The sequence below is a fragment of the Diadema antillarum genome, unplaced genomic scaffold (genome assembly GCF_040938485.1).
Source record: "Diadema antillarum isolate AM-2024a unplaced genomic scaffold, OU_Dant_1.0 seq00000862_RagTag, whole genome shotgun sequence".
In the NCBI taxonomy this organism is placed as follows: Eukaryota; Metazoa; Echinodermata; class Echinoidea; order Diadematoida; family Diadematidae; genus Diadema; species Diadema antillarum.
The window spans coordinates 705636-728884 of NW_027271732.1; the positions used below are offsets into that span (position 1 = coordinate 705636).

Genomic DNA, 23249 nt, shown 5'->3' on the forward strand with positions numbered 1-23249 from the left:
AAGTATCAAAGAGCATATTGTATGACCGTGCCACATAATAAAATCAATGAATGTCACATGGCACCAATTTAACAAATCAAAAATATTGTAATAACTATGCTATCTGTAATGGCCTTAAACTCATTGTTTAGAGTAAGTGGGAACCTACGAGTTTATTCATGTGTCAAAAAAACAACAACAATATGAAGATGTTAAATTGGGCTATTCCACGGTTACTCACGTTACACTTGGAGAAACCTTCTCTCATTCCTGGAGCTGTAACTCCCTTATTATAGATATGAACCAAACAACTTTTTATCACAACAAAGTATACAGTCTGACTATCCTTTGTATAAAAACAAAACTTGAGAAATTTCGATATGCTCCTGGCAAATCTTTAAAATGTGTCGGTTACTCACGTTACACGATTTGGACATGCATAAAATGAAAAGTCGACAAAAGTGAAAAGTGTCCTCATACCAAGCCTTTATGAAAGTTAATTATATCCATTTCAAAGAAGTACAGTAGGGAGACCAACTTTGTATATAGTATGAAAAATAACGAACGCATGGATTTTTCTTGGGGTGCAGATAAGGTGGTTACTCACGTTACGGTTACTCACGTTACATTTTGTCCATGTATGGTCCTCAATATAAACATCACAAAAAAATTAATAATGTGTGTAGCATTCAAGTTTCTTTTTCTGAAATAATGTGTGTAGGATATCAGAGACCAGTTTATGTTAAAGATAACATTCTGAGTAGGTTTCCTTTTCTCTTTTACTACAATTTTGTAAATTGGACAGTATATATATGCTATTTAAATGTATTTATTATACTGTATGAGATCTGGCATGGGCTTTGCAAATGAAAAAACTCAACAAATGCATTCAATTTAATTTCTTGCTTCAGCATCAATTAAAAAAGAACAACAGTAAGTATGAAAAATAGACAAACATAATTAAATACTCTTCCGATTGGCTATACAATAGACCCTAGACATAGACTCAAAATCCAAATCAAATGTTCACATTGGGCTCTCCTTTCTTGATACTACTGTCCATGTTATTTAACCTGCATTTTGACTATACTATCCAGCTGATATGTGTTTGTATTGAAAGTTAAAGTGTCCACAATTATTGCCAATATTGATAGCTGGTGCATCTACAGTAGTTTTTTTATGCCTCCGCAACGAAGTGGCCGGAGGCATTATGTTTTCGGGTCGTCCGTCCGTCCGTCCGTCCGTCCGTCCGTCCGTCCGTCCGTCCGTCCATACGTCCGTACGTCCGTCCGTCCCGTTTTGTTTTTGTCGATATCTCAAGAACCGTGTGGTGGTTTTACATCAAACTTGGTATGAGGGTATATCCTTGGGGGATAATACTTTGTGTGGATTTTAGGGTCACAGGGTCAAAGGTCAAAGGTCACAGGTTTATTTTGTGAAAAAAAATTGAAATTTCATGTTTTTCTCCATATCTCGCAAATGGTTCAAGGTATCTTCATGGAACTTAGTATATATGCTTGTACCGATGGGCAGTGATTATCTAGGGAAGTTGGGGGTCATGGGTCACAGGTCAGGGGGTCAAAGGTCAAGGTCAACTCCTCAAAATATCACTACTTTCCTTAAAATGCAATAGGCTGAAGGTTTTTTTTTTTTAAACTTGATGTATGGCATGTATTACCCAATATATATTTTTGGGGAAGTTTCTTGCCAAAAGGTCAAAGGTCAAAAGGTAAAAGGTCAAGTGAAAGTGCTAAATTGCACTTTTTCCTCCATATCTCGAAAGTAACTCAAGGTATCATCATGAAACTTACATATTTATGCATGTTCAACCTAACAGTGATTCTCTTTGGAACTGTGAGGTCAAAGGTCAAAGGCCAGGTTTAGATAATGCTATTTTCCCATTTGATACTGAAATTATACTTCTTCTCAATACCTTGAAAATTACTCAATGCATAAACTTATAAAAGGGTCAAAAGTCAAGTAAAAATCATCAGTTCCCCAAATACCTGCACTCTGACATTTTAATCATTCATCCAATTGAACCTAGTTCTAGGAAAGTGAACATTCAGCACATTTGTGTCAAACCTGTCATTTTAATATTTTGCCAATTGTGTGAAACTGTCATCACACATTGTCAAGACATTGTACTATAGACCTATTAGGAGAACCATGCATTATTGCGGAGGCATATCAGTAGCTGTAGCGATATATCTAGTTTTTTCATTAAACATCTTCTATTTCATGTAAAAGATTACTAGGGTTGGGCCATTTCCAATACATCCCAACTTGGTCCATTACAGATACAGTGTACAATATACTTGATATGTAGTTATTCTCTTGGCCAACAGCAATTACTTCTCCAGGATACATTCTTCTGTCTTACTCCACTGTATACCAGTCTCTAATAGATAGATGGGTTCTCTTGTGCCTCCTCTGACTCTGGTTAAACTTGACTTGCTGCATCCGCAGAAATCAGGAATTTTGAGATCTCCCCTGCTTTTGAAAAAATACATACGATTTAAGCTTGTGATTCCTGGAATGGGCTGTGTGGCTTCATATATGATACCAATATGAAGACAATTTCTAGCCTTCATCTTAGCTGGTGACAGGACTGCCACTGTTACACCCTTCATGCCCTTAACTGCAGCAACAGATGTAGTAGCATCACACATATTAGCTTTTCTGATCCTTACTTTACCCCACATTTGATGTTTCACAAATATAGCTATCCTGTCCACTAGTCACTGGCCATCGGATGTGTCTAAAAAGTTCCACTAAATCTAGAGTTTATCTGTGCAGTGTGTACAGTGATGCTGCAATGTTTCTGTTTTTTAATTATGATGCTGGGCCATCTGACCAGAGAAATCCTTTTTCACATGATCTGGTAAGCCATCCAGCACAGTTTCCTTTTCTGTGGGCAAGATTGTCTGATGTGTTGATGTGGGAGTGCTGAGATGGAGACCCAGAATGCCACACTGCCACTGTAAAAAAGACTAACCTGCCTTTGATTCCAGTAGGCACTCTGGATCTTATCTTGAGCAACACAGGTGTAATTTTTGCTGAAATGAACCTAAATGAGGGCTTCTTTAGGATAATCATTGTTGGTTGTTTGGTTGCATGTCTGGTCCTCACATACTATGCCTGGTGACGCTTGTTATGTTGGAGGAACTGAGGCACCAAACTACAGTATGTTGTAATCGACTAGGTTACTTATGTGTGGTGCTCTCCTCAACAGCTTTCATTTATCGGTTGTCTTCTGTGCACAGATTTCCAAATGTACTGCTGGGTACCAGCACTGTCAGAGTTCATGATTCTTATGAATCTCCACCATCCTTGCACAAATTGGACTCATTCATCCAGCATGCTCACTTACGTGTACGTGTAGGTTCACTATGTACACAAGAATCTCTAGATCTCTGGGAGCTCATGCAGAATGGGACATGGTGATGATACTTTGTGAAGAGCACTGATTTCCATGATGAAGTTCCCGTGATATTTACGTATCTTAAAAACAAACACTGTGGGGAAGCTTGTTTGAAAGTTGGACATGATCGAGACAAAGTTCAGTAAATTTTACTCATACTTTCCCACTTTGACATCTGGGAACACCTTGTAGAAAAGAGCATGCGTTTCCAAAATTGACAATGCCATGTACCAAGCTCATATTTATTTATTTATTTGTTTATTTTTGATGAGGAAAGAGTCACATCAGAGAGGGGTACTCTCATTTCACTTTAATGAACCAAAAATAACTTTAAAGCTTACCACGAGACTTAAAATTTGCCATCCCACAGTAAATGTTACCTAAATTCATAATTTTTGCTGGTTACTCACGTTACAAAATGGTTACTCACGTTACAAGGTTACTCACGTTACAGTTTTTCTTCATCATTTTTATAAAGATTAGTATTTTGTTGTGATTTTGATAGTCATCACCTTGTCAAAGTTTGTTTGAAGGAACAGAATTTCAAATCCCACCAATTTAATGTGAAGAATTGTTCTCTCAGAAAACAAAGTCAGTTTTTTTGGTTACTCACGTTACATCGCCTAAGTGGGTTACAAAATTTATTTTTGAACGAGTTCTACAAATTTACTTGAAAAGCTGTTGTGTATTTTAGGTAATTTGAGTCTTCTAAAATTCAGAAATGAATAAACTGGAATGATGTTGCAATAATGAAATGGTAATATGCCATATTCCATTTTTCGCTATTTTTCGTGTATTTTGGTACAGAATGGAAGTCACAACTTTCAACCGTTTTTTCCCAAAGTAAACATATGAAAATTAACTTTTTATTTTTGGTTCCTGAAAATATCATGTATGAAGGACTAAAAATGAAAATAACACAGAAAAATATTGAATTTGAATTTTTAAGCTCATGTCCACCAACCTGTGGAATAGCCCTTTTCTAGATTTCTTCTAAAAATATGTACTGCTGTACACTGTCATAGATTAGGGACAAAGAAGTCCAGACGTTTGGCTCATGATGTTCCAATGATTTGGGGGCTATTATGATTCTTGGGTTATCAAGATGGCAATGGGAAGACTGATGCATTGGGTATAAATGAACTGTGGAGTTTGCAGTTGAAAAAATAGATCCAACATTTTCAGAAAACATGTTAGAAGGGTGCATGTGCTCATTCTTATCTTAATGACAAGAAATTACTGTGTAAAGTGATATGTTTGCTAATGGTTACCTCTGTAAAATGAACTCTACCCATGGTGTCTAGGAGTGCATGACTTGATCAAACTATTTTTTTTTTTCCGCCAACTGCATTAATCATTCTATGTATGTAGTCATACCTGCACATTTAGCCATTATGCGTAGTGTTGCTGACAATTATTGTTAATTGGATATTTATAAAATGATTCTTATGCATTTGCATGCAAGGAATCTGGAGAGAATTTTTAGGCATGCTGTTAATTTTGCAGAATTGGCAACAATAAAACCAATATGTTGTAAATATGGACCAAATATTCAAAGCACTGATGCACTTCAGCAAGCTGCATTTGTGTAAGCTGTAGTGATGTACGGTTAGGTACTACTGTTCAAGTACATATGGTTTTACTACAATAGCATATTCATGGAAATGGATTGGTGATGCAAACCACTGGCTCATTAAAGATAATATAAAGTTTTGGTACCTCAAAAGTTTCCCTGAATTTCCTTGTCTTAGTTTGTGTTTCAGGTTAAAGTACCTTTCATGTAGCTAACACTGTGAGACTTACTCGCCCCAAAGTGCTCTCATGCCTTAGTAATCATGCAATAATGGTTTTGTACCAGAGGAGAGTGGGCTCTGAAAAATTCGAACGAGCCGTTAGTTTGACTCGACGCAGTACCCGCGAGAATCAATATACACGTATTGTACGAAACCATTATTGCATGATTACTAAGACATGAGAGCACTTTGGGGCGAGTAAGTCTCACAGTGTTAGTTATATGAAAGGTACTTTAACCTGAAACACAAACTAAGACAAGGAAACTCAGGGAAACTTTTGAGGTACCAAAACTTTGTATTATCTTTAATGTACTGCATAACAATGGATAGTTCTGTTTTTATGCCAGACATAGACTATTGCTTGTGATGTAAGCCATGATGAGATTGGTTGTCAGGAATCATGTTATTTCCCCTGGTATTGAATTGATACCTTGGGAAGTCAAATCCATCAGCTGCATTGTTGGACAGACTGAAGCTTTTCAGACACCAGCATTTCTTCCATTCGGTGGTTCCACATCCCTTTCCAGTCAATAGCTATGTCATGTTTTATAGTAATCAACAAATCAGAAGTACAGTAGACTCCCGTTATAACGAAGTCCTCGGACCGGGAGTTTTCTTTCGTTATAACCAGACAATAACAATACATAGAGTGGATAATGCTGTGGCCTGAAATTTTACTCCGTTGTAGCCAGAATTTTGTTATAACCTTGTTCGTTATAACAGGAATGCACTGTAAAAGCACATTGAGTGCATCAGGAGTGAGTTTAATATTGTCCTGGCATGAGCAATACATTCTGCTGTGTGAATAAAAGTAGAGATCAGCCATTTTTATTTTTTTAAGGCAGTATTGGTTCTTTGGAGAAAGAAGAAATGAAATCTGCGACCAAGAGAAAATACAAAAATATGAATGGCTTAAGTACAGAATTGTTGATCCATGATTGATGTTAACAACATTCTCCAAAGATGTGCCAGTGAGAACTTTTATGAAATTAGGGTTCTTGTCCACCTGGTATATTGACAATGCATCATAAGCTACTAGTATTGTGTGTGTCAGTGCAGGTGATCAGTATGTCGTGAGTGTTGATGGAAAATGTGCAAATGCAAATTGCAAACTAAAGATGGCATGGATCTTTCATTAAAGACTTATGACCTGCAATTTCATGATTTTCTCCCACTTGACTTTATGTTCATTTTATGAAAGTATGAATGTGTCAGGTGAGTTCTCAATAGAAGAAAAAAGCTCTGATTTGTAGAAAAACATTTCAATTATGTAGAGTTAGCAAAATAGATAAGTGTTGTACATTAAATGAACTTAAACTCCTGAGAAACACAGAGATTGAGATTGACCTCAGTGGGCTTTACCTAAATAAAGCCTAGACCATGTTTACATTAGTATTCATTGTTTGCCCTGTCAAAAGCACTTTACAGCTTTTTTAATCTAAATTGTTTTTGCGATTTAATACCAAAGCTATTGTAAGTGCACTAATGCCTGTCTGTTCACTCTACCACTTTGTGCAATCAACATCAGGTGGCAATATTTTTTGCATGTTGTTCAATTTACAGCCCAAATCATGATTCACGAAATTTGGAAAAAAATAAACCCTTGCGAAAATACAGTTTTTATAGCGTATTATCCATACAGACTAATTCTGTGGTGTATATATTTACAGTCCGTATTTTATTGAAAGCTTTCAGCCATATGTAGTCCTTGTGATATTTCATTAAGGCAAATTGGGATTTGTTAATATAGATCCATTTCTCATACAGGAGAAATGGATCTATAAATTTTACATTGTACTAGTTTCATTCAGAATATAGAAATCCCAACCTATGTCAAATTCCAAATGATTGCTCCATAACAAACTTCCATTTGTAAGCTTGAATTCAGACCTCGTAAAGGGGACCAATTAACAATTAACCCATTGAGGATTGACTTATTTTGCTATAACACGCATTTCCCATAGACACCTGCCTGAGTATTCTCGGGACATGTCGTCATCGGGTTGAGATAAGATATTTTTTGAGCTTTGGGAAAACTAAAAAGAAAAAAAAAAAGAAAACTTGTTTCTTGATTTCTCATGGATGTGCCATAACAGGAACTTGGTATGATGATGGTAAATGATGACATAAATGGTACCCCGGGGTACCAAATAAAAATCAGCCATTTTTTTGAATTATTTTTTTTTCTAAAGGTTGTGCCCTGGGTTGCCAAAAAGTGGAAATGAGGCCTCTTTTGGTGCTGGAGCTAGCGTGCGCTAGCCACTGCACTGCACGGCACTGATGCACACGCTATTGCTAGCTATCACAGCGTACTGTGCATGCATAGTATAACATGCAGTGGCATGGGAATGACTATGTACACGCACACACAGTGCATGCATTTCTCTGTGGCTGTCCTCGAGTGGATGTGAGGTGGCGCTACACAACGTGGTACCTCGGGGTGCTACGGTACCCCGGCGTAACGTGTGATGCATCAAATGTTGAGTAAATCCAATAATTTTGCAATTTAAAAAAAACAACAAAAAACCTGCAGGTGATCAAACAACATGATGGGCTTAGCTGTAGTACTACTATGGGACAAGTCACTTATCAATTATTTGTGAAGGGAATTTATATTCTTAGCAATTGACAAAACTAGTACAAAAGTCTGAAAACCTAAGAATTTTGCACAAAATTAAAAATTGCTCAGGAAGGAATACTTCACATGATCAGATTACTAACAGACAATATTTGAAACCATTTTGGCAGATCTTTGAAATATCTTATGTAATGCATGTACTTTGAAAAAAAAAAGACCACTGTGAGGGCCATTGTGAATCAGAGATATCAATTTAGCTCAGACATTACATGTCATTGTCAACTATAAATTATTGTCAAAGTGCCAGCTGACTTCTGTATTAAGTGAATTCTTTTTCTTGAAAGGAAAAAAAATACACACCACGGTAGAAACAGGAATTCTTGTGTAAATAGGGTCAAGCCTTTCGGATGAAGCACAAAAAGATGACTTGGATTCAATTCCCATGTATGTGAGAGTGAGAACAATAGCTATGGCACTTATAGACAGCCTGCATTTGCTTAATGGCTGTCAAGTAAATTAGTCAGAGATGCACAAATGGAAGCATGCTACAAACTGTACTACATGTATGAAGCCATACTGTGCGAGAAATGCACAAGTAGTGCATTAAAAAGCTTCTTCTTTTTTACGCTCCTGAGATTTCTATTTTGGACAATATTTTGTATTGAATTGAGCAGATAACTCTAGTCAACCCACAAGGCAACTGAATGAATATGTTGAGTATCCATTCATGTGCTTCAACCTATGTTCCATGGTAAGGAGGAATTCTGGGGGAAAAAAAAGAATGTGTGAAGGAAGCCCAGGAAAAACAGAACAACAACAGTGACAAGAAATGCTATTTGCTTCATGCATCCTTTGTCAGAATACTTGCTCACCAAAACAAGCAATTTCCTTTGCTGGAAATGGAGTGGAAGGTCCCACCTGGGAAGCATAGCTGTATGACGTGCATTACAAATCGATGGGCACGCGTAGGTATCGATGATCTGATAGACAAAAGGATACATAATACCACACCTTCGTCTACAGTAGATGGTAAATTGGGCAAATTGAGTTTTGAATTGTTTTAGAGATCAATGCCTTGTTGAAACACTGGTCTAGAGTTCCGCAATTACACTCAAATCAGCATGTAAATTTGGGGAAACTTGAGGAGGTAGTCATCTCAGGTGCCATTTAACTGTGCAGAGAGAAGGCAAAAGTGTTTTTATTCTCTAGTGACATGTAGCTTACCCACTTTTCCCTGGCCTGTCTTTGAAATGCTGATTGCAAGTCTTTTCTGTCTAAAGAACCTGAAGTTTGGCATGCATCTCAATAGCAGTTTCTTGTTGTATGGGAAGTGACAAGAGACATCTTGGTGGTGGTTTGTCATATGCAAAAAGCTGCTGCATTTAATTTACATCTTGTCACTGCTAAATCACAAGGATGGCGATGATATTCTGTCATAACATATTTAGTTAGACAAGCTCATTCTTTCCTTGAAAAAATGTGAATTGTGCTCAGTCCAGCAGGTTTTGAGATAACATATATAGTCACTTACAAATATAATTATAGAATTGGCATGTATCAAGTAATATATGCAGTTACTTTTCTTCATATGGCACAATGTGCTTGTTGATATGGTTTGCTTACTATTGCAAGTCACCTGGGGCAAATTATGAGGGGTCAGCATCATTTTCATTTTTGATGTGGATATGTTGGTGTGGATATGTTGGTGGACGACTTCAATGAGTTAGCACCTGGCTCTTTGTGATATGAATGAAATGGGATTTTTTTTCACACTTGGGACCTTCATTTAATGCCCTATCTGAAGTACAGATATGATGCAGGGAAACATAGCTTGAGGAGTCATTATTTATGGACACTTTGTCCAGAAATTTCCCATATCACTACCAGTTGAGACAGAGCATGCATAAGTGTAATGCTTGAAATGAGCTTTATCCTTTGTTAACTTTCATTTGATTTGGATATACTGTAAAACGAGGAATGTTCATGTGCATTTTGATTTCGTAAATTTGGCAAAAGCCAAGATTTGCAAAATTAAAGTGTATTCAAAAGTTCTTGTTGACAAAATATGCATTGAATGCCAGGGCTAAGTGTGCACTGACCAGTAGAGAATGTATGTGCAGGAGGATGATCTAGTTGTGCATATCCAATATTTTCTCTAAAATTTGGTTGTCTACTTGCTCTGATTTTAACCTGACTACTTATTGCGCAAACACGAAACTTCGCAGGTAGTGAATCTGGGGTATACAGACCAGCAATGTGTTAATCAAATGCATATTCATGCTTTAGCAGAGTTGTGTCTGGAAATAATTGTACCCTTTCCCATGATCAACTCGAACAGAAAAATACAAATATCTCGAAACTTTAATTTTACCTTCACAAACATGAAGAGAGTGCATAGTGCCTGGTTAATAACGATGAAGGATTTATACACAAAAAATTCAACTTTAATTTTACCTTCACAAACATGAAGAGAGTGCTTAGTGCATGGTTAGTATACAAAGAATGATGAGGGATTTATACAAATCAACTTTAATTTTACCTTCACTCACTTTTAAATACAGGAAGAAAATGGAAGATATAACTTTTATTCTCTGTGATTACAGAAATCTATTTTACTGATTACAATCAATGAAATAGATTTATTAGAGCAATCACCATAGGTTTGATGCCATGTAGCGATGCATCCATTGCTGTAATAGGCATGTAACTCAGTACCAAGTTAACTTGAAATTTTTGCAGTTTCACCAATTTCCCCCTTGCAAGATCTCTATCACACAGGAAAACTTATCATTCAGATGAAAGAAATAGGTTGATATGATGTGGAAACATTTCCTTTTGGGGGTCTAGGGCAATTACCCCCCTGGGCAATTACCCTGGACCCTTCCCCTGACCCTAGCCCTAATCTCGAACCTAATCCTAACCCTAACTCATAACTCCGAACCCTAAACCTAACCCTTACCCTAATTGTATCCCCCGAACAGAGTTTGGAGGATACTATGAATTTGGCCTCGTCGCGCCGCGTCCGCTGCCGCCGCCGCCGCAGAGATTTCCTTGTGAGCGCTCTACCAGCTGCGTTTCTTTTCCGATCATCTTCAAATTTGGCATGTAGGTGTATTATGGTTAGACAAAGACGCCTATCGTTCTTGGTGATGGCCCCCTCGCTTGTTCCGTCTTTAAACATGGAAAGGTAAATTCAGTAGGGTCTGCTTGTGAGTGCTCTACTGGCTGCAGTTCTTCTTCGATCATCTTCAAATTTGGCATGAAGGTGTATTATGATAAGTCAAAGATGCCTATGGTTTTAGGTGAATGGCGCCCACGCTTGTTCCGTCTTTATACATGAAAAGGTAAATTCAATAGGGTCTGCTTGTGAGCGCTCTACTGGCTGCAGTTCTTCTTCTATCATCTTCAAATTTGGCATGAAGGTGTATTATGGTAAGATGAAGAGGCCTATTGTTTTTGGTGATGGCGCCCTCGCTTATTCCGTCTTTATACATGAAAAGGTAAATTCAGTAGGGTCTGCTTGTGAGCGCTCTACTGGCTGCAGTTCGTCTTCAATCATCTTCAAATTTGGCATGAAGGTGTATTATAATAAGTCAAAGATGCCTATGGTTTTAGGCACGCTTGTTCCGTCTTTATACATGAAAAGGTAAAACCAATAGGGTCTGCTTGTGAGCGCTCTACTGGCTGCAGTTCTTCTTCGATCGTCTTCAAATTTGGCATGAAGGTGTATTATGGTAAGATGAAGAGGCCTATTGTTTTTGATGATGGCGCCCTCGCTTGTTCCATCTTTAAACATGAAAAGGTAAATTCAATAGGGCCTGTTTGTGAGCGCTCTACTGGCTGCAGTTCTTCTTTGATCATCTTCAAATTTGGCATGAAGGTGTATTATTGTAAGATGAAGAGGCCTATCGTTTTTGGTGATGGCGCCCTCGCTTGTTCCGTCTTTATACATGAAAAGGTAACTTTTAAAGGGTCTGCTTGTGTGTGACGCTGGCCTTGTTTCTTGACCAATTTTTTTCAAATATGGTATGTAAATATATCATAGTCAAATCTATACATCTATACCTATTGGTAATGCTGCCCTTACTGTTCCACCTTTTACAGGGTCAAAGGTCATCTTGATCATGTCAAAATGTGCAAAAGTGCTTATTTATGCAATAACTTGATTGTTACCCAACAGATTTTATTCAGACTTGCTAGGGAGGAGTATGGGTGATCATTCTACATGAAGGACACAACAGTTTGTGGTGACGGCGCCCTCAGTGTTCCGACTTTGGATGCCAATGCTCATTTCTTGTGTGTGCTCTATCAGCCACATTTCTTACAAGATTTTCTTCAAATTTGGCAAAAAGGTGCATTATAGTGAAATGAAGATGCCCGTATTGTTTTTGGTGATGGCGTCCTCGCTTGTTCCGTCTTTATACATGAAAAGGTGAATTTTACAGGGTCTGCTTGTGTGTGCGACCCTGCCTTGTTTCTTGACCGATTTTTTTCAAATTTGGTATGTAAATGTATCATAGTCAAATCTATACACCTACACCTATTTGGATTTTATTGTATCCTGCAACAGTTGCCATATCGTACAAAATTCTGGCCTAAAAAGTAATTTAGATGGAGTATGGGAGACGGGTTCGGGGGATACGTCATGTGCTCGATTGCGAGTGCTTCTAGTCTTTACTCTAACCTTATCACTAACCAGTAATTAACCAAGGGGTAATTGCCCTGGTACGCTTTTGGGACTTAAAGGACAAGTTCACCTTTATAAACATAAGGATTGAGAGAATGTAGCAATATTAGTAGAACACATCATTGAAAGTTTGAGGAAAATCAGACAATCCGTTCAAAAGTTATGAATTTTTAAAATTTTTGTGCAGCAAACGCTGGATGAGAAGACTACTGCAGTGTATGAATAACTTGCGTGCAACAATATAAGGAAAATATAAAGAGAATTTCACAAAATTCCATCTTTTGAAAAAAGTACACATTCCCCTGACTCGTTACCGACAAATGTTATGGGCAATGTTATTCCCCCTGCCTTTAGAAAGAGGCAAGTCAAGAGCTCTTTTATTATGCGAAAAAAGTGAAAATATGTTGAATTTTCTTTTACATTTTCTTTATACTGTTGTACGCATATGACTCACAAGCTGTAGTAGTCTCCTCATCCAGCGGTTCCAACACAAAAATTTTAAAAATTCATAACTTTTGCATCGATTGTCCAATTTTCCTCAAACTTTCACTGATGTGTTCTACTAATATTGTTGCATTCTCTCAATCCTTATGTTTATGAAGGTGAACTTGTCCTTTAAGATCAAGAGTACCACAGATCCAAGGAGGAGAAGACCGAGTCAATAGAGGGCATTGTCTTCCAATATTTACAGGAGGCAAATCCCTCAGAGTAACTGCTAAGAGTGTGACTAGATGACTGGTCCATTCTGAGGAACACTGCGTTCATTAGATTTCCAGTTGAAATAAAAATAATGATGACGTTTACATACAGGAGAGTGCCAAGATACCTGCAGGGGAATGACCTTTTTTCTCTTACTGGAACTCATTGTGGTATTTAGTAATAATGGAACTGTTAGTAAATTTTTGTTTTTAGTTCACCTTAGCCACAGACTCAAGTGACCAAATGCAGTCATTAATCGTCCATCGCCTGTTATGTGTCCTCTGTACATTTTTTACATTTTTAGCTTCTTCTTAAAAACACCATGACAGATTTTTACCAACCTCAGCAGGTGCATCCTTAGGGCGGTAGGATCTCAATTTGTTCAGATGGGTGCCATGCCCCCCTCCCACCTTGGCCCCAAAGCCCCCAAATTAAAGAATCTATAAAAGTCTAGATGTGATGGTGCTACAATGTAAATTAGTGCTGTGAGTAAGTACATTGGTGACTGTATTTGCAAGTTAATTTATGGCAGATCCAGGGGTTCCCTGTGCTTGGGTAAGCGAGGGAGGGGGACCAGATTAGGGACCAGTTTGGACATTTGCATCTTTTTGAAAATGCATGGTCAAATTTTTACCAAACTTTACAGGTATTATTGCTGGGTTGATGTAATGTATATACTTGTATGTCACAATACAGTACAGTACTGTATAGTATTCTATAGTACCATATTAGCTAAGTTAGTAATGTAATTACGTAGATCACTGTACTGTTCATGTTTATTCATGTCAGACCCAGGGGTGACCAAGTTGAGGCTTGTTTTGGGTGAGGTAAAGGGACTGAAGTAAGGGCCAATTTTCACATTTTTATCTTCTTGAAAATGTATTGTCAAATTTGTCACAAATTGATACAATGTGTAATTGCTAGCATGATGAAAGATGTACTTGTTCAAATGGGCACCATGCCCCCCCCCCCCCCACCCCAGGAACCCTCTGGGGATCCCAGAGACCTGTGCTCATTTCGGCTTACTGCCCCCAATTGAACCCCTGTAATTTTTGGTGATGCTGCCCCTAATGTGCTGCCTTGTACGGAATCAAAGGCAGTCACCATATCGTATTTCTTGTGTGTGCTCTGTGGTGTGCATTTCTAGATTGATTTTTCTTCAAAAGTGGTATGGAGGTGTTTCATGGTGAAACCTAGACCCCTTAATGTCTTTAATGCTGCTGTCCCTAGTGTTTTGCCCTTTTTAGGGTCTAAGGTCATATTTTGGTTGATGTCATGTGGGTGGCCAATGGGCCATTATTTTCTTGATGGATTTTACTCATATCGAATTGGAAGTGTATTTGTTTATAAATCTAGCCTCCCATTTCTTGTAGTGACCTCACTTGTTTTGTCACAAACTGATTGAATATCTATGGTCTCCTTCTCTGCATTCTACTGGCCCCATTTGTCAAAGGATTTTGTTTAAGTTTTGTACAGAGGTGTATTTTCGTTAAATCTTGACCCATACTTGTTTTAGTTTATGCTGCCCTCAAATGTTTTGCCTTTCATTTGGTCATTTCTTATGTAGTGCTCTGCCATCCACATTTCCTGATGGATTTTTCTTTCAAAACTCATATAGACCTGCATCATGGTGAAATTAGACCCCTACAATTTCTGATACTGCTTCTCCTACTGTTTCACCTCCTATAGGGCCAAAGGCCATATTATTCTGGGTATCTTGTGTGCACCATAAAGTTAGCATTTTGTGACAGATATCATTAATGTTTTGTACTCAGATGTATGATGGTCAAATCCAGACTCCTGTTGTTTTTGGTGATGCTCCTTCCGTGTTCCATCTTTTATAGTGTCAAAGGTCATCAAGTTTGCTGACTTGTATATAATCTTCATGCCACTTCTTTATTATCTACATTAGATGTGAACATGTTAGATTCATTTTTTTTTTTATGTTTCATTTGTATCTTGCATCAATTGGATGGGTTTTTATATATCCCTAACCAAAAAGGAATTTTGTAGTGCTGCAGTGATGAGACAGACAAACTTGTTAGCGATAAAATGAGGAAATTGTAGACAGGAAGTTGTCACTTGATGTCTGGAGAGCCAAATGCCATTAACCTAGTGAGGACGGGCTGATTTGGTACAACACGCATTTCCCATAGACACTTGCCCGAGTATACTCTGGACTCACCCTCAGTGGGCTAAATGTGTGGTGAGCTGTTCTATATTGTTTTGTACACTTGAAGGGAATCATGAATTGCTGTTTACAGCTGTCAGCAGTGAATGTGGCTTAGTCTCAAAGCTCACATATTTTCTGACATAACATTTATAAGTAAAATTTGGACATTTGGTGGGTTTTTATGAAGAAATACTACTTGCTAATCTCTGTAGAGAGACAGCTTAGAGAGACCATGTACATGTAGACTACACATCATTAACAAGTTTGAGTCAACCGCAGTCATATCCCTTTTGTGCACTGTGAAGTGCCAAGTCTTGTCTGATAATCCACATTCACAAAGAAAACCCCATAGCATTTTACACACTTTCCAAAGTCCATGGCACCAAAAGGGTTAATCCAATGTGTCAATATCAAAATGTTACAATATGAAATGGATAAATGCATTGGTGTGCTTTTTGCATTTAAGTGTTCAGTTTACCCAACAGGTTTCCCTTTTTTCTTTACCATACTCATTATCCAATAACTTCCAGATTTTCTGTGGAAACAAAGTTTATGTGATATACAGTTGCATAATTATCTTGCAGCAACTGTAACTCTTTCCTACTACAAAGAGGCTTCTGCTAGTTCATATCCCAGCCATGAATTCCCTTCTTTGACATGTCTTATTTCATAGATGAGCAGTTAACATGTTCAGACTTTATTACATGCCTCTGCTGCAGAGGATACCAGTGATATTTTTGTGTATTGTATTTTTTCGAGTGTGCAAACCCCAATGTTGTATGTTAAGCTGTACCTCTAAATATCTATAATTTTAGTTTGCTGGTTCAAAATTTTGCAACTTTCCTGGTACTCAAAGGCTGGTGCCTAAAAGGAGGTAGCAGGTACTGTGATAAGCTTTTGCTTTTAAAATGAGAATCCTTGTACAACATACTAACATATATATTTGTGTGTGTATGTGTGTGTGTGTATCAAAGCTTGATAGTTATAAAGAAATGGTGCACAGGTGATGTTAGATATGAACAACAGATCATTTTTTAAATGTGAGAAATCCTCTTAACAAAGTGTTAAAGAATAGAATACAAGTTTTACTTTTAAACCTATGCCTCGACAGCATAAGCAAAAACAAAAAACTAGTATGTCCATTCTTACATAAGAAAGCACTCTATACTGTATGTCACACAGTAATATGCATTTCCAAAAGCATTCAAGTGCTAAACTTGGAAGAATCAGACCCATGACAGGCCTTGCAACAATCTACATTTCTCTATTTGACCACTAAATCAAATTGAATGGGGTTTTCTGCAAAATACAGACCAAGGTAAGATGTTATATTTTTATACCCTGAAATAGGGTTAAGATAGTTTAATCATTTTGAAGGTTATTAATGCAGAAGTCAGATTGTAATTTTTGGGGGACATACTGTATTTAACTATTTGCCTATTTTTGCCAGAGGTCAAAGCTGGCTAGCAGACAGACAGGCAAAAAGTTAACAAAACAACAAGCAGTAGAGTGGTGGGTTAGTCAGCAATATGGTGATCTGAGGTCATATGTCTGTTATCTACAAGCTTTCTGAAACTGTCCCCCATTAAGGCATGCCTGTGTCTTCTTAATCTTGATTTGCCTTACCGTATTTGTCCCTCTGTTGTTCCCACTTTTTCTGCTACACAGAAGATAGGAAGCTTTTCGTTGGGATGCTGAACAAAGCTCAGACGGAGGAAGAAGTCCGTGCCATGTTCAGTCACTTTGGCAAGATAGACGAGTGCACCATTCTCAAGGACCCTAACGGAATCAGTCGAGGTTTGGACATAAGATTACTCTCTTGACCCTACTGTGGGTTTGCTATTGACTATCCTGGGGTTTGCTTTTCTTCCTCTCTTCATGCTATTTGTTTCCATGCTTTCTTCAGCCACGTATCTTTTTTTTGCCATATGTGAATGAGACTATTTCTGCAATTTGTGAACTCCAGTTCACATGTCCTACTACTTCTCAGCTTGTTTCATTCATTAGTGAATGTTTTCTTCTTAATTTCTTTTTCTTCAAATTATCATTATGATACCATTGTTCCTGCCTGCTTGTTTCTCGGTTCTGTGAGGTTTAAGTTATTTCTTCTGTCTCCATGACTGTGAATGCCTGTCTTGTCTGTTGTGATGGAAATATTTTGATTTTGTGCCCACTAGCACCTTTTGCCTCCTTTGCCAGGTCATTTCATTGGAATCACATTCAATATGTTATTACTAAGACAGTCCTGAAGGCAGCTGGTTTGGTATCAGATAAAACTGATTTAAGTCTGATATGACAGGGAAGTTTCCCAACATACCTTTGTTCCTCAGAATGTTCTGTATTTGGAGAGTGACAGGCTTGTCATGGGAAAAACAGATGCTTCTATGTGCAGACAAGCAAATGAATGTTGAGTCTGCAGTAATACTAAACAACCAGTGGAAGCTCAGGTGATTATTTTTTTTCCTGTCATACAGATATTGCAGTTGCAGTACGAAAAGATATACAATCCATAATACTGAATAAAACTTTCATTAAGACATTTTAATTCATAACATGTTTTATAGATTTGTCTCTCTTGAATTCAGAGAAGCATATCTACTCTAGATAAAGTGCCAGTATAGTCTCCTCTTTCAATCACTCTCTCCATTCCATCTTTTACATTCTATGTCCTATTTTCCTTTTCTCTTTCACTTTCCTCTTGACATGTTTCTGCAATTTGTATATGGTCTAGTCCCCATTTTGTCTAGATTCAAATTGATGTTTAGTCTAAACCAAATGAGCATGAATGCTCCTTTCACACTCCTTGACCTAAGGAGGTTTATATATCAACTTATGTGAGCTATGTAATTATGTCTGACAGGGCACTCGGCCTGGAAACAGGCTGTTGCCCATTGTTCCACCCATGTGCTCGGTCACTTATCAGTAACAACATTTCTGCAGTTAGACTAATTGTCCTAGGTCATTCACAAGATAGGTACGCACCCAAGACTTGGGCATGGACCAATGTATTTATAAAGTTTGATTGAGGACTGGTGTTGAAAACATCTCTCAACCTTGAAGACAGGCTAAAGGGAGAATGAGACTTTGAGACATTCGAGCTGCAACCTGTAATTATTTATTTGTTTGTCTGTCAAAACAAGCGTCCTTTCCATCCATCTGTATGTGTGGCGAGCTCAAACTAGCAAAGACTTTGTGAATTAGCAAAATAAGAGACTGATATATGACAGAAAGTTAAAAACAATAATAGATGCAAATATGATTTGGTATTTTGAATATATAACATTATCTGCCCTCTGATTTGCACATCATAAATGTATCAGAAATGTCATGTTTTGAATCACAATGTTCTCAGAGATTCTTACTGCTTGTTCTCAGGGCCATTTGTTGTACTATGAACAGGGATTTCAGAGTTCAGAGTTTTGATTTCAAATCTTTTTGCTGTACCCAATGCCCACTTTTCAGACTTTTTTTGTCTTTTGTTTTTTGGGTTTTTTTTTGCAGTTTGATTGCATTGGAATGTTCACAGTTTAATGCGCTTCATACCTTTTTTCGCAAGTTTCTATTTTGTTTTTCTTCTGCAGGTACTTTCACACACCTGCAAAAATCATAAGTCTAAGATGATTGATTGAGGCCAATTTAGGCCATTTATACGGCCAAATAAAACACAAAAACATATAGATAATGGCATTTACAATGAGAGCCAGGCAGCCTTGAAAGCATCATGTGCTTGTATTGGGATGCCTACACATGATAATACTATATACTTTACAATGGCAACATTACAAATAATTCTGCGTGAAGTCAAGTAGATAAACAAGACACCTTCACATTAAAGGTCCTGTTTACCTTTGGGAGCAGTGATTTAAAAGATGTTCAAGATGTCACATTTGATGCATACTTGTAGGTCTGTTGTATCAAAAAAACATCCTACCATGTAAAATTTTTGCAATAAAGCCTAAAATATAAGGAGATCAGTATTTTTCTCATTAAACCGTAACTGTAGACGGTTTAGTCTGGAAACATTTTTATTTTAACTATTGTTCACATTTTGTGTATTTAACAGTACTGAACATCGATTATACGAATTCAAATTTTTTTAGTGGTTGTTTCTGTCCCTGACTTATATTTTAGAACTGTTTTAAAGCACTAATGCTGGGTTTTTGTTTCTTCTGCAAATGGTAGATTATGCCTTTAATACATACATATTATATCCACTCACACACACAACACACACACACACACACATGCAGTATACATAAGGATAGCAGACAGGATAGATAAAAAGAACATTGCCTACTCATTCATGGCTAACTGTTAAAAAAAAAAAGAGCACTTCAATAAGCACTTAAATCTAGAAAGAGTTGTGCTGCATTTCAAAGCAGTCAGCTGGTTTGACTTCAAAATATCTGCAACATGAGTTCTGTACTGCCTTTCCTTCAGTAGTTGTTTTGTTGTTTAGTCCTGTTTCATGCTTGTTCGCGTTGTTAGTCTTGTCCATTCCATTTTGTCCCGTACAGCCTTTTCTTCAGCATCTACTTTGTTGTCTAGTCTTGTTTCATGTTTGTTCGCGTCTATGAAAGTAAGTGTATTTATCTGTGAACCTAATTCTCAGTGGGCTTCCAGATTTCTTCCTCTTCTTCCTTCTTTACTTTTGTATTTATGATGCTCCAATTAATCTTCCCATCGATGTTTTTTTTTTTTTTTTCCAGAGGGGCCCACATTCTACAAGCTCTGTCTTTTTAGTGGGTCTCTCCATTTTTCGCACTTTAAGCAAAGTTATACATGTACTTCATTTCGACCACTTCTGTTTCTTTTTTTCTACAATGTATAATTACTATAAGGTCCTCAATTATTGCACAGTCTTTTCATTGCATTATGTTCTGTTTACCTTATTCTCTGTTGTAAAAGAAGTGTAACATATATGTTTTGTCGAAAAATGAAATAAACTTTGAATTGAATAGAATTGTCAGAAACAACAGTACAAAATCCCAATATATCAGCTCACAGCTCACAGATTCCACAGAGTATAGCCTGTCTTAGGAATAGTTAACTTATCATTGCTTGCACTAGGCTCTGAACCTCGTACTTCTTTTTGTTAGTGTTGTTAGTATGACTTATCTTCAGAAGAACAATGTTAAGGGGCTTGTTTTGATTTTGACAATTTACTACTGAACGTATGTACCCTACTGACATTCACTGCAGCCATGCATAATCACTTGAGAGTGACATGTGGCACATAGCCATTAGCGTGTTGGCCATTAGGGACGAGAATTGCACGATGACCCTTCCCATCTTCTCGCTGGCTCTGTTTTGTATATTTGCACCTAAAATGAACTGTGCGATGGCTGCCTTTTTTACTCACTTTTCAGCCTAATATTAGTACAGTGGTCACTGCTTAATCAAGAGGGGTCGGGAGACATGTTTTTCTCCCATTAAAGCAGTGCTCCCACTTAAGTGGTGACTGGTATTGGCCTGTACAAACCACACAGCATGAAGCCCTGTATGTGGGCTGGACTAAACTATGCACAGTCATCAAACCCACTGATAACCACAGCAACAATTACACAGGCGCTATGACACACAGGCACAAAACGGCAATTTAAAAAAAAAGACACAGCAGTCGCATAATTTTGGCAAATGCATCATCAGAACAAATCTGTATTCATTTTATCCACAAAATAACCCTTTTTGGAGTTCCTAGGGCATATCAAGTCATGATGCCTATGACCCTATCAATCCAGAGAAAGTAGGCAACTCTGCTAACTTTAACGTGGTACATAAATGTACATAAAATATGCTGACACTTCTTGGAAAGAACACATTTTTTCTCTTTACCATACTCATACCTCCCTTCTAACGCTGTCTGTCACACAATCACACACACTACACACATTACTACCATATGCACTAACAGTGAGAGTATAGACTGCATGATGGCAAGGTGATTCTCCCTATGCATTGGGTGCTAAGTGTATGAGTAGAAGCTGACAATGCTTTATAATAAATCTGAGGGTTTTTTTATTGGGTTCAAAGCATATGCTAAGTAAAGTCGATTACCAATCATGTCATGTCCACATCGGTAGCACTTGTATTACTCCATCAAAAACAGCCCATAATTAAGGTGTTATATTTGATCGGGAAATGTCATTTCGAAGTCATATAACTAAAATTCAGCGGAATGTTAGATATCAGTTGTGTAATTTAAGTTTCATAAGGAAATATTTGTATAACTCTGCAGCTGAGATACTTATTCATGCTTTGATTTCTTCTTGGTTAGATTTTTTCAAATTTGTTGTGTAATCTTTAAACTTTTACTAATAAGTTTGATTCCATATCAGCGATTCTCCATTCTTTACATTGGTTACCTGTAGAAAAAATAGGATTATTTTCAAGATTCTGTTGTTAGTACATCATTCAGTTCATTCTTTTTCCCCCGTATACCTACGTGACTCTATTCCCAAATACAATCAGACATGAAGTCTACGTTTATCATCAGATGCATTGCTACTCCAAACACCCAGAGTAAAACATGGATGGGGTGATCATGCTTTCTTCGTGATGGGACCAAAATTGTGGAATCAGTTACCTATTCAGTTAAGGCAACTGTCATCTACAGAAACATTCAAATCTGAACTTAAAATGTATGTGTTCCTCTCACACTGAGGACTATAATTGCAGTCTATGAGGTTTGGAACAATTGTATTCTTTATCTGATATCTGTTTGTTTGTTGTTTGCCATTTCCTTCTCTGTTGTCATGTCTGAACATGTATATATATATATATATATATATCTATCTTTTCTTTTTTTGAAGCGCCATGAGCACCGAAAGGTGGACCTGTGTGCTATACAAGTAGCCACTATTACTGTAAAAGTGGAAATTTTTGTGCATTTTGCGCAACCAGAAGCTAGAGCGAAAATAAAAACATGCAAATATTTCTGCTTTACCATATGTTCCTGTACTTGATGTCTTGATTTCGCGGAATTAAAAACATGCGAAACTCTTCTTACCTGGCCTAGCGCGAAAAATTAGTCGCGTGAAAATATCCACTTTTACAGTATTATTATAATCATATGACTGCCTGCACTACATCCTGCTGCGTAATGGCATTTGTTTAGACTATGCAATCGGCCTAATCTGTCTGGAAGTGATTAGAAAATAACCCCTATATGATAAGGAAATGAAATGCCTTTGATCATTTCTAAGGATTTACTTATTTTTAGACAATAAAAGTGCTTCAGCCAGAATTTGTTCAGATAAAGCAGTTTGTGGTTCCAATTAAGTGGTGGAAATAACATATATATGAAAAATTGTTACATCAAGTTTTGTTACACCTAAGTGGGGTTCCCACTAAAGTGGTTCCTGATTAACAGGTGAGCACTGTACCTCAACAGTCATGGCAGAGCAGAACCTGTATGACTGAGTTTACTCTGTGTGCTCTCTCACATTTATGAGAATGTACTGTGGCACTTTGCTACCATATGACTGGATCCTCTATTAGAGTAAAGATAGCTCTTCCATCCTTGTCTCTAAGCTACAAGTGTTGTGTAACAATAGTGCATTACTTGCAGGTGCATTGTCTAATGTGATGGATTACAGGTTATAGAAAATAAAAGTTTTATGGCATTTCAAGTATTTCATTTCTGATTGTAAGAATATCATCTTAGTAATGAGTATTCATGATGGATTTGTCTAGAGACATCTGTCCTGTTTTATGGCTATATTAGTATTTTGGCTATTTTCAGTGAGTTCACCTGTTTTTGAAAGGATGCAGGGGATACTAATTAAGCTGCATATGGGACATGCAAACTCTTGTTTGCAAACATTCATTTCTTACAAATACTATGTACTGTGTGTAAATATTACATCAATATACAGCTAGTTTTTTTAAGTTTTTGATTTTCTCTTTGCTTCATT

General features: G+C 37.3%; 1 protein-coding gene across 1 annotated transcript in view; it reads left to right on the forward strand.

The window, feature by feature from the left end:
* The window catches only part of LOC139740589 (CUGBP Elav-like family member 4), a 121271-nt gene extending 104115 nt beyond the window's left edge, over positions 1 to 17156 (forward strand). Inside the window, exon 4 of the mRNA XM_071651176.1 lies at positions 17002 to 17156. Within this exon, the coding sequence (XP_071507277.1) occupies positions 17002 to 17156 (155 nt within the window). The remainder of the gene's footprint in view (positions 1 to 17001) is intronic.
* Positions 17157 to 23249: the final 6093 nt, after the last annotated feature.